We start from the raw sequence: 12,818 nt of genomic DNA on the forward strand, positions 1-12,818 counted from the left end.
GCAGCCAGGTATCTTAAGAAGTATGGACTCGAGAATCTCAGGGAAACTGGTCAAATACGGCAAGGTTCTGATGGTGATGTGGCTTAATGCCTAGTTTTAAGTCTTCCCCTTGCTTCTTGTGATGTTGACAGGACATTTTCTGTATGCATGTTTAATTTTACAGACAGAAGGAATATGCTTCAACCAGAAAATATGCAGAAAATTACAGTCTCGAAGAGTTACAAAATTTGTTTTGGTTAAAAAGTATGAATGGGTAGGTGGGAGAGAGAGAGAGAGCAAGTGTGTGTGTGTGTGCACACGTGAGATTAACATTTTTAATATATCCTGCTACATTGATAGAATTTTGTTTTTTCATGTACGCTATACAACAGAAAGCTTGCAGATTCTGGTTTTACTGCATATTTGGATATTTTAATACGAATCATTTTGGAATTTTTCTTGCATATCATTTTTTTCCTTCTAATTTACTTCAGGGCACACCAACACAGATAGGTCTAGTGCATATAATTCCCAACACTAGTCATAATACAGGCAGAGTCTTTTCTCACATACTGATGTGCCAAATACTGGGGAAGACAGAATAGGTAAAGTGTCTACTTCTACATGGAGTGGTACTTCTTCAGCCAGTACTTAATGACATTGTGGGCAATGGCACCTCTAGGGGGCACCCACAACTGACTTGGATCTGACATAATAACCTTAGTGCTTTGGGATGTCACCCTCTCTACAGCATCAAGCACTTGCTGTGGTGTGAACCACTTCGCATCTTCCAGCTCGTCACAACCGATATCAACCTGCAACATTTAACCGTGTCAATTGGAAATAAATATATTTCATTTTAATAATAATAATAATAATAATAATAATAATAATTACTAGGGTAATAACCAAAGCAGAGGAAGGTAAATACGAGGCAAGCAACATGAAATTCCTAAGTAGTATACTAGCCAAGACAAGACAGAACTGAATAAGAAATTGTAGGTATATGCGGAGCGGGAGAGAAACTGAGGTGGTATCGGCACGTGAAAGGAACAGCAGGAACAAGGGTTCCAAAGTTGATGCTTTAACTGGAGCTTACAGGGAAAAGACTAAGAGAAAGCCCCGGGAAACAATGGAGAACAAATTATTATTTTTTCTTCTCGAGTATTTATCCCACCTGGTTGTGGGGTCCACTACATTGATCTGCTGTCTCCGTTTTATTCTGTCTCGGGCCATCTCTGAATGTATTTGAGATAATAGAGCAGCTTGTTGCCCCTTTGGTCTTCTGCCAACTACCTCTAGGTTGTAACCCATTTTGGCAACTGTGTTGGCTCTTACTCGTAAAACGTGCCCAAACCATCCGAGACAGCTCTCGTGCATTTCCCAATGCTGTCATTGGAAACACAGTCTTAATTTAGTGATGTCCGCTGTCCACCTTGGCATCTTTGTCTCCTTTACACTGTCTCAGTCTAGTCAGCCAACACTGGCAGCCATAGAGTGCAACAAGATGGACGACAGTACGGTAAATTTTTTATTTTAGATGATGTTTCATCCTGCAGTCGCAAGTAACTCCAGTTGTTGTTCGCCACTTCATCCAGACTGCATTCATTCTCATGCTGACCTCTTCCACAAATAGGCCACCATCAGCTATTGTGGAGCCAAGGTATTTAAATAATGACTACTCAAACCAGGTCATCGCAGTCTAATCTGATGGTTCCCATTTCTTATATGTCTGTTGTCATGTACTCAGTTTTCATCTTGTTAGGCACAAACTGTGTTTTGCCAGTCTGTCTCTCCATTCTTGAGTTTGCCGTAGATTCAGCTTGTTTTCTGCAGTCAACATAACACTGTCAGCATAAAGAAGGGTCCACAGTATTGGCAGAGCAGGTCAGCTGTCACGGTCTCCATCACCAGGTTGGGGAGTGGCAATAGGGTAGAACCGGCTACGATGGCAAAGTCTTTGGATGGTTCTGCAGTAGCTCCTTGGTTCTACATAAAGCAGCTGCACCCAGTTGACAAGATATTCTGTCAAACCATGTTCACAAAGTGCTAGCCAGTTGAAACTGTGCAGTACCTGACTGAAGGCCATAGCTAGGTCCAACAATGCGAGATGTAGTGGCTTGTCTTTGTCACGGTGTTTCTTGACTAAAAGCCATGTGGCGTGAATTAGTGGTATTGCAATTCTTCACAAATCCAGCTTGGTTCCTGGAAAGCTTAATGATATAAATCCTCGATCAATCAATCAATCAGTGATCTGCATTTAGGGCGGTTGCCCAAGTGGCAGATTCCCTATAAATTGTTTACCTCATAGTTGCAATTATTTATAATTGTTTATCTAGCTTTTTCTTAAATGTTTTCAACGAACTTGGAAATTTATCAAACATTCCCCTGGATAATTTATTCCAATCCCTTACTCCTTGTACTATAAATGAATACTTGCCCCAATCTGTCCTCCTGAATTCTAACTTCATCTTCATATTATGATTTTTCCTACTTTTAAAAACTCCACTCAAGCTTATTCTTCTATTTATGCCATTCCATGCCAACTCACCATTGACAGCTCAAAACATACGACTCAAGTCTTCCCAGTCCAAAGTTTGCAACATTTTAGTAACACTACTCTTTTGTTGGGAATCACCCAGAACAAATCGTGCTGCTTTCCTTTGAAGTTTTTCCAGTTCTCGTATCAAGTAGTCCTGGTGAGGGTCCCATACACTGGCACTATACTCCAACTGTGGTCTTACCAGAGACTTATACACCCTCTCCTTTACATCCTTAATAATAATAATGTTATTTGCTTTACATCTCACTAACTACTTTTTAAGGTCTTCGGAGACGCCGAGGTGCCGGAATTTAGTCCCGCAGGAGTTCTTTTACGTGCCAGTAAATCTACCGACGCAGGGCTGTCGTATTTGAGCACCTTCAAATACCACCGGACTGAGCCAGGATCGAACCTGCCAAGTTGGGGTTAGAAGGCCACCGCCTTAACCGTCTGAGCCACTCAGCCCGGCCTTTACATCCTTACTACAATCCCTAAATACTCTCATAACCATGTGAAGAGATCTGTAACTTTTCTTAACTACTTTGTTAATATGATTACCTTTTGTCTACAACATGCCCAAATAACTTCACAGTATGACACTGCAGCCAGGTTGGGCTATAATTAGCACACTCAGCATGACTTCCTTTCTTTTTAAGAATGGGTGTGGTGATGCTCTGTTGCCAGTCAGCTAGGGTTTGTCCCTCTCCGATGACCAGGTTGAAGAGCTGTGCTAACCATCCTGCTGCATCCCAACAGTGAGAATACCATAGTTCTGCTGGTTGAAATCTAATGGAAGTAGTTTTGCCACCATTCTCTCACTTTTCTCCAATCAACCAGCCAGATACCATTTTCATCACTGACACTGTAGAATCGAGGATGTCTTCCATTTTGTGATGTTTTCATTTAGTGATTCATCTTGCTCTCCTTCATGCATGTCAAGTTTTGCACAGAGATCTGTATGCACCATCATTTGATTCTCCTGGCCAGTTCGCTCTACATGTTGGTTTGTTGGCAGCTTGATGTGCACCTTGGTTGGTGTTGTGTTACGACTGTTTCATATGGCACAACTTTTACATCAAGCATGTCTCTGAGATCCTGACATCTGACAATGATATAGTCAATCTGGGTTGCCTTTGTGCCCCAGTAGTATGTGAATAACACTTCTTGAACCATCCCGACAAGTTCATGAGCTTGAGCAAAATCAAGAATCACGGTCTATTGTCTTTCTTCTCACCATACCCTGCCCACCATGGGTAGTAGAGTCTTCTTTCCTGCGACCTACATGCTGATATACATCACCAGCAATGATAATCGTCTGGCGGGCACTTGGATGACCTTTTCATTGAGTACTGCCCACAAGGTATCTTTGGAGCAAGTTGTTTGGTCTGTCTGCAGGCCGTAGGTCCCTAAGAGGTGGATTTTCCTGCCATGTGCAACATATTTTATAGGTTCTTCAGTCTGCTGAAACTAATTTTGAGTAATGAATGTATGAACTACCTACAAGAAAACATATGGTAACAGTATTATTCCTGAAAAAGAAACAACATAATAATAATTATTGTATAAAGGAAAGCAAATTAATACAGTACACTCATGTTCATAAAAAACAGAACACCTGGAAAGACTACAGATAGGAAGATCATATTCACAGGACATGTTCATTAGTATCTTCTGCAGAAGCGATTAGCATTTCAGTCACCTAGCTTCAGCATGTATCCTGTTGCCTAGTAGGCACTAGGTCCTACATGGGCACTGATAACTTGTTCCATGCGTGATGGCATCGAGGTCCTGGGGTATAGCCAACCAGGCTGCATTCACCTGATTCCACAGTTCATCTTTGGTGGTTGCTACTGGGTCACGGCGCCACACCTGTCGTTCCACCATATCCCATACATTTTCGATTGGCGACAAGTCCAATGATCGGGTGGGCCAGGGCAACAGTCTAACATCCTGTGACAACAAGAAGGCACGTGTTTGTGCAGCAACATGTGCTTGTGCATTGTCCTGCTGAAATATGGCACCTGGGGTGTCGTGCAGAAAGGGTATAGCTACGGGTCGCAGGATGTCATTCACATAGGTCAAACTGGTCACCGTGCCCTGGACACGCAGCAACTGTGATTTGTGGTTGCACCCAACAGCATCCCACACCATAAGGCCTTGAGTTGGCGCAGTATGTCTTGTGCGAATGCAGTCAGTGTGATGCCTCTCCCCCTGTTTGCAGCGAACCAAAATGTGGCCATCATTTTCAAACAAACAGAACCTGGATTCGTCCGAAAACACTATCTGCTGCCATTGCTGTCCCCAGTGGCGTTGTTCCATACACCATGGCAATCTAGCATGTTTATGCACAGTAGTCAAAGGTAGACGGAGAAGTAGACGACGCGCCGGTAAGCCAGACTGTATTAAACGGCAACGGACTGTCACTCCTGATAGTGTATGATGTGTTACACTGTTCTACTGTTGCGCCCGAGCCAAGGAGGATGCACGTCTGTCCTGCAATGCCATTCGGATAAGGTGTCGATCTTCTCAGGAGGTGTTCGGGGTGGTGCGACCAGACCCATCTCGTCGTCTTCTACAGCCTTCTGAGAACCGTTCTGTACACACCCCTTGAACTGCCGATACACTTCGTCCCACACGAGCAGCAGTTTCCTGGAAGGATGCATCATGTACTCTCATGCCAATAATGCGTCCTCTTTCAAACTCACTCATTTGACGGTACGGTTCTCGCATACGTCTGCGAGGCATCCTGCACATCTCCTCAAGTCACACTGATCCATTACCTTTGGTTTATAGCAACAACGAGAGCCACAGGCACATTTTACAAGTCGGTGGTGGTGCGCCGAGATATCAATGTGGACCTTGAACCTGAGGGCCGACATGGTTCAAATGGTTCTTCAGAACATAGTAATGCACATGTCCTGTGAATATGAACTTCCTATCTCTAGTCTTACAAGGTGTTCTGTTTTTTATGAACATGGGTGTATTATACTTAATAATACTATTACCACATGTTTTCTTGCAAATAGTTTATAAATTTATTACTCAAAATTAGTTTTGACAGGCTGAAGAACCTAACAGTTACAAAGTAACTGAGTTAAACACTGAAAAGAAATGGCCTCATATATTACAAAAACAAAACAAAAAATCAGCGTTATAAACAGTTTTCAACAGATGATCATCACACCGTTGAACTTACTGCTGTCAAATTCCTCATATACAACAATACCAACACCACTAGTCATTCCACGGGTACCACTGGACATTAATTTGTAATCTCCTCCAATATTGTATGATTTATTTCAACTCCATCATGTTTCATTAGACTGCACATGCTAGCTCGTACCATCCAGACAGCGTGCCAACACAGTGTTGCAAGACGGGAAGTGAGGTCTAGCTTGTTTAGCCGTCACCACCCACGCGATGGTAACCCTTGCATACTTTTCACGTAGACTGGGCCTTTGCCAACGTGTATTGCTTACAGGGAAGACCTTGTCCTTGTAGTATACCCATCAGACGATATTCCACCAATGTGTGAATATGTTTGCCACATGGCCTGTCGCCAAGCAGTTTAGAGCTATTGCTGCTCCTAACACTGAGAACAGACGCCTTTTGTAGCTGCAGCACTGGAGTACAAACACTACTACCAATGGAATTTAAGCAGCATTTTCTCTACTAAGGGTCCAGTATCCTCTCACAAGGTTTCATTCGCCCAAAGCCGTCGACCCTTGTAGAGAATCAGGTTATTTCCTGCTTCCTGAAACTGTGGGTTGAGTCGCTGGCTGTACGGTCTACTCCATACCATAGCAGGATGAACCTGGCCAGACCTGCAATGGAGAGATTAAACTGAACAAGAAAAGAAGTGTGTGGCAAATGTTCAAGATATCTTTAATGAAGAACAGTGGGTAGACAGGCAAAAATGGACATCAGTGATCCATGGCCCCATCTGAGATCACACTGGACAAGGGGAACAATGATGTTCATGATAATACTACAACCAGATGCAGCCCTTGTAGGGTACACCCTCCAAATTAGGATGGGCAGCATCTGCTGTGTGTGGGAACTGCCTGTTAAGTATGCTGGAGGATAGTGTTCTGCTTGGTGTACGAGATGCAGAAAAGTTGAGAACATAGTGACAGTGCACTGGGAGAGATGCTGTATCTCCACTTGTATAAAAGCCTGCCTTCTGGTGAGATATCACTGCATGCATCATTTGTAGGACAATGTAGTTTCTCTGCACTGGGGGAGATACGTACCTTGTTGAGACATCAGCTGGTGCTCATGTGTAGGGATCTCTTAACATTAGATAACCACTCCTTGACTCACCAATCTCCTTCCTCCCTTTAGTAAAAGGGACCCCGGGGGGCTCTTAATTTGAGAGCAAGGATTGGCAACCATGGGGTCCTTAGCTGAGTCCTGGCATTGCTTCCGTTACTCATGCCAGGCTCCTCACTTTCATCTATCTTATTTGACCTCCCTTGGTCAACTCTTGTTCTTTTCTGACCCCAACAGTATTAGAGTATTTGAGGCCTTGGGAGACTTTCATTTTCACACCCTTCATGGCCCTTGTCTTTCTTTGGCCGATACCTTCATTTTTCGAAGTGTCCACGTTTACCCCTCTGATTAGTGTTAATAGATTTTTTTTACAAGTTGCTTTACGTCACACCGGCACACGCAGTTCTTATGGAAACGACGGGATAGGAAAGGGCTAGGAGTGGGGAAGGCAAGGGCGTGGCCTTAATTAAGGTACAGCTCCAGCATTTGCCTGGTGTGAAAATGGGAAAACATGGAAAACAATCTTCAGGGTTGCCGAAAGAGGGTTTGAACGCACTATCTCCTGAATGCAAGCTCACAGATGCGTGCCCCTAACCACATGGCTAACTAGCTCAGTAGTGCTTGTTAATAGAGGATGATTGCCCAGTTGTACTTCCTCTTAAAACAATAACCACCACCACTTTACCTCACAATCAACAATGATCACCACTGTTCTTCCTCCATTGATCAAGGCTGCAGGTGTTTCTTTTATGTGAACTCTATCGGTATGTGTTTACACCAGTGTTCCGCAACTTCTTGTGTTCCAGGGAGCCCAAGAAATATTTAACTAAATCTTAGGGAACTGTGACTGCCTGCAGGGCAACATACCACACAGAAGGTGAGCCAAATTGAATTCATTTATTTTCAATAAAATTTTGGAATCTTATCTCTGTAATACTCTTCATAGAAAGGTATATTTACTTTAATCTTACAACTTTAAAAACTGTTATTTATATAAGGTACAAACTAGGCTGGATGAATGGGTAGCCAATTTCAATGAGGACGAAGCCAACAAGGACAGCATATGTTAACTTGGAGAGACATGTGGCAGGGAAATGGATGATGGGAAGACCAAGAACCCACTGGATGGACATTGCAGATCGGGGAAGGACACTAGAGGATGTCATTAACAACAGAAACGAATCTCAATAAGACAGAATGGAAGAGGCTCGCCAACATAACCCGGGAAACTGGAGCTGTAAAATGATGATGATGATCAGATGAAAGTTAGTACAACAAAAACTGTTGCACTGAAAATGAGCAGGGAAGATACTGGCTGAAGGTGAAAACATTGAATGTGTACAGGTATTCAAATGCCTTGGAAATATGATTTCCAGCAGGGGTACTGCAGATAAAGAAACGGTAAACATAGTGGATAGTAGTTCTAACTTCTACAACCTCATAAGACATCTACTTTGGGATAAGAAAGTGCCCATGATAAACAAGATGACTCTGTATAAGTCATACTTTGTGCACATCCTCACACACAGTCTAGAAACATGTACACTGAAAGAGAGAGGAGTTAGTAAATTGCAAACATATGAAAGGAAGTTTCTACGAACTACCCTCCAAAAAGCATGCAAGGACCATGTAATGATAGAAGAGAAGCTAGCATGGTATGGACATGTAAAGCGAATATCTGATACAAGAACACTACGTGCACACTGAAAGAAGAAGGCCAGTAGGAAGACCTAGGAAGAGGGGTCTACATCAACTGAGAGACGAAGTGGAGAGAAGAGGAGGGAAGTGGCAGTCAGTGGTGAGAGAGAAGTTATTTCTGGACAGATAACAATAGTGAAGACTCGTTCAACACCACTCTACTGGCATGCTGGAGGGGTTCTATGATGATGATGATGATGATGATGATGATGACGACAATGACTGTCTTTGCAACACAATTTTTAAAAGATTCACTCTCAGTTCTTCAAATATCTAATTCCGTTGGCAGAAACAGTTCAAGGGGATATCTGGCCTTGTCTCTTGGAGCGTAATATTTTTATTCTTGATATCAGCGTGCAGTACAGAACGACACTGGTTGATTATTACTGTTCTTAAAATATTGTATGCATTTTTACGGAACTCTGGTTGGGAACCACTGGTTTATTCAGCAAGACACTATTCTCTATTTGTTTCCTATACATTAGCTTTCTTACCAGAAGATTTGTAATTCACCTTAATATCTCCATGTAAACGAATCACGTCAGTATTGTTATTTATAAACAATTCCTAGAAGTCTGTGAGCGAAGACATAAGTAACAGTTAGTAAACAAATATACAGTCAACTACAGCTATAATGAACCTACAGACTCCAATATTTGGTGAGGCTGCATGTGTTACGCGCTACGGCTATGAAGCCAAGCTCTGTATTCAGGAGACGAGTGGGTTCGATCTGCACCGTCCGCAGTCCTGAGAATGTTTTCTGTGGTTTCTCATTTTCACTTCCGGCAAATGGCGGGACAGTTCCTATTGATAGGCCACAGCCTATACCTACTTTCATTCACCATCATTCATTTCCTCTGCATTAGCTCCTCAACTGAAGGTGGCGCCAAGACGGACATCCAGCTACAAAAACATGCCATATAATTTCATCTCACCTCATCCCCAACTCCAAATCAAGAAACGGGTCTAGGAGGTAGACATACATTGCTGAAGTTCACTATAACCAAAAATCTTTGTCTTCCAAAGAAAAATATTTGCACTTCAATATCACTATTTAAGAATCATTTACCGTACTGTAAGTGAGCTGAATAACAAAGCCACCGTCAGTCCCTCGGCTAGTGTACTACTTCCACTACTATCCCTTCTATTAGGCAGGACGGTCGGTGGCCTTCAATTTTACAAGACTTACTGGCCCTAACTTGCTTCGAAGATAAAGGAGAAGGAAACAGGCCGAAGTGTTCATTGAACGGCTCTCCTTCTTCCCTACCCGCAGACCCAGATGTGTCCACTATGGTCAATACACTGACAAGCGCAGAATTTATGACACGCAGATTAGTTCGGAGATTAGTAGAGTGTGTCTCTCGCATCACCTCCGTGAGCTCTATTTGTTCTTAATTTTAGCAAAAAAAAAAGGAATATGAGAATGTTTTCCTTCTGTAAACCAAGTTTATGAAGAAAAAATGAAACGAAATGAAATAGCATATGGCTTTTAGTGCCGGAAGTGTCCGAGGACATGTTCAGCTCGCCAGGTGCAGATCGTTTGAAAATAGGCGATCTGCGCATCGTGATGAGGATGAAATTATGATGAAGACAACACATACATCCAGGTCCCATGCTGGCGAAATTAACCGACGATGGTTAAAATTTCCGACCCTGCTAGGAATTGAACCCGGGACCCCTGTCACCAAAGACCAGCATGCTAACCATTTAGCCATGGAGCCAGACCATGGAAAAAAAAGTTATTTTAGAAGTAGTCCTGTTTCCTGATACGAGGTCAGGGACGAGGCGAGATGAAATTATATGGCAGGGTTACAGCCCTGCGTGGATATACAAAATATTATGCACTCCACATCTGCACCCGCATCCACCAATTGTTACCCGTGGATATTGTAAATATTTAACTATATTACAGCCGAAGTACTGAAACAGATAGATCTGTTAACATAATAATACAACAGACCTCATACCTGGCACCAGAGCACGTACAGTCACAGGTTTGTGAAAGATTCCCTCTTGCGACAACTACGAATGTATTGAGCGGTTTGCTTTCGGAACCTTTGTTCCTTCCTTCCCCTAATTGGAGCCAGTTTGGCTTAGGTCAGATTTACAGCTCTCTCTATATCACCATTCTCCCATACTAATGTCAAGGGTCACCTAACCAAAAGCAAAAATAACAGTATGCCTGAGTGAAAATCAGTCAACATTATTCAGACACAAGTAAAATTCAGGAAACTCAATTGTCAAAATATACCAGTGTTTCGCCCAGAGTGTGGCATGGGCTCATCAGTTGGATACCGCACTTTCCCAAGACACTGGGCAGCTAGCACGCCGGTAGCGACACCACTGCAAGCTATACATATGATAAGCGTAATACAGTGCCAATGTACTAGGGGAGAATTATATCTCCACCTGCTATATTGCCCTCTTGGGCTAACGTAACCAAAAATATGGCTTCCGATTGAGATAGCTACAAATAAAATTCAAGAAACTCAATCGTCAAAAATGACCAGCGCTTTGCCCAGAGTGCGGCATGGGCTCATCAGTTGGATACCGCACTTTTTCCAAGACAATGGCCGGCTATATATTGCAGTGATGTTGCTACCGACGTGCTAGCCGGCCAGTGTCTTGGAAAATGTGCGGTATCCAACTGATGAGCCCATGCCGCACTCTGGGCGAAACACTGGTAATTTTTCACAATTGGGTTTCATGAATTTTATTTGTAGCTATCTCAATCAGAAGCCATATTTTTGGTAACATTATTTAGAAATTATCAGCAAAATTATCCGCACTGCCATACAGTTTGCATCTGCCAAGATCGTGCAGGGCTCTAGGGATGGTTTTACGGCCGGATGTCCTTTCTGTCGCCACCCTCAGTTGAGGAGCTAATGAAGATGAAATGAATGACAGTGAATGAAAGTAGGTAAAGAGGTGAAAGGAATCAGCTGTGGCCTGGCATTTGCCTGAAAGTGAAAATGGGAAACCACAGAAAACCATTCTCAGAACAGCCAATGGTGAAGTTACAATCCACTCACTTCTCAAATACTGAGCTTGGCTCCAAAGCGTGTTAACATGTGGCCACTCCGCTCATTTCTTTACATTTTTTAATTTTCGTGTTCACCATAAGCAAAATGTTCTTATGTATTACAATGTATGTGAATTGGGACCAGACATTTAGGTTCATTATAGTTAAATGTTCATTATAACAGAGTTCACTATGTCCAAAATTGACTATAATAGTATTTTTCTTACCTCTTCGTCATGCACTGTTGCAATACAAGCTACCATGAGTCTGCTACCTGGTATAGCCCAATGCTGGGATCCAAAGTAATCCAGCTTATGTACAGCCAGACCCACTTCTTCAGCCACCTCTCGTCTTATGTTCTCCTCTATGCTCTCACCTATTTCGTTAACAAATAAATAAAAATACTATGTGATCAAAAAGTTGTAACATTCTTCCATTATGGAGGGTTGCACCACTTAACACAAGATGCCACCTTCAACGCACATGCCGCTCTTGGAAGCAGCTGCATGTCTTTTTTTGTTTTTGTTCTGTCTGGTCAGTGTGATTTAGAGAAGTGCCATGTACAGTCATCTCATACCACTGTTGCCTCATGCCTGCCAAATTACATATATGGCAAGGCTACAATGTTGGTCTTTCCGATGCTAATCTCTCATTATCGAGGATTAAACAACAGTGTAAAATGAGAGGTCTCAACACTATGAAGTCCTCTGTAGATCAGAATGGTTTCCCACCAAAAACAACCACCTCAAAAAACCTGCCGAAGAAGAGCATTCAACCCTCTAGGACTCTGGACATCTTTAAGAAGGTAAAGGCTGCTGCCCTGAAGGAAAATCCACCAACTCAAAGACACCTTGCCAGCCACACAAGCATATCTAAAGGTACAGTCTACTGTATAGTTAAAGAAGATCTGAACCTGGTAAAGCGGCACAAGGCGCGTGGACATGCTTTGAAAACAAGGCACGTTAAAGAACAGTTCACTAATGTCAGAAAAATATATGAAAACTACCTAGCAGGGCATAAATGGCAGTCAATTGCTGCCCTTGATGAAGCTTTGGTTTATCTGGATGACACCAACAAGCTCCGCGCAATTTACTATCACCCAAAAGACCAAAAGAGGCACTCAAACTTCATCAAGGAAAACAAAGAAGAGTTTGCTAGGGGGTTCATGGGAGTGGTAGAATATTGTGCCCAGGGTAAACTCAGAATCCTCAGAGTGCCAAAAAATGTGAAGATCAATGCTACCTACTTCCAGAAGAAAGGTATGGACCCCTATTTCGACACAGATATCCCTTGGCTATAGGGTGA

General features: G+C 42.7%; 1 protein-coding gene across 1 annotated transcript in view; it reads right to left on the bottom strand.

Annotated features, from left to right (window-relative positions):
• Positions 1 to 298: 298 nt before the first annotated feature.
• The window catches only part of LOC136879399 (NAD(P)H pyrophosphatase NUDT13, mitochondrial), a 51,528-nt gene continuing 39,008 nt past the window's right edge, over positions 299 to 12,818 (bottom strand). The window contains exons 4-5 of the mRNA XM_067153215.2: positions 11,741 to 11,889; positions 299 to 794 (exon numbers count right to left, since the gene is read on the bottom strand). Of these exons, the coding sequence (XP_067009316.2) occupies positions 600 to 794; positions 11,741 to 11,889 (344 nt within the window). The 3' untranslated portion in view covers positions 299 to 599. The remainder of the gene's footprint in view (positions 795 to 11,740; positions 11,890 to 12,818) is intronic.

The sequence above is a fragment of the Anabrus simplex genome, chromosome 8 (genome assembly GCF_040414725.1).
Source record: "Anabrus simplex isolate iqAnaSimp1 chromosome 8, ASM4041472v1, whole genome shotgun sequence".
Classification (NCBI taxonomy): domain Eukaryota; kingdom Metazoa; phylum Arthropoda; class Insecta; order Orthoptera; family Tettigoniidae; genus Anabrus; species Anabrus simplex.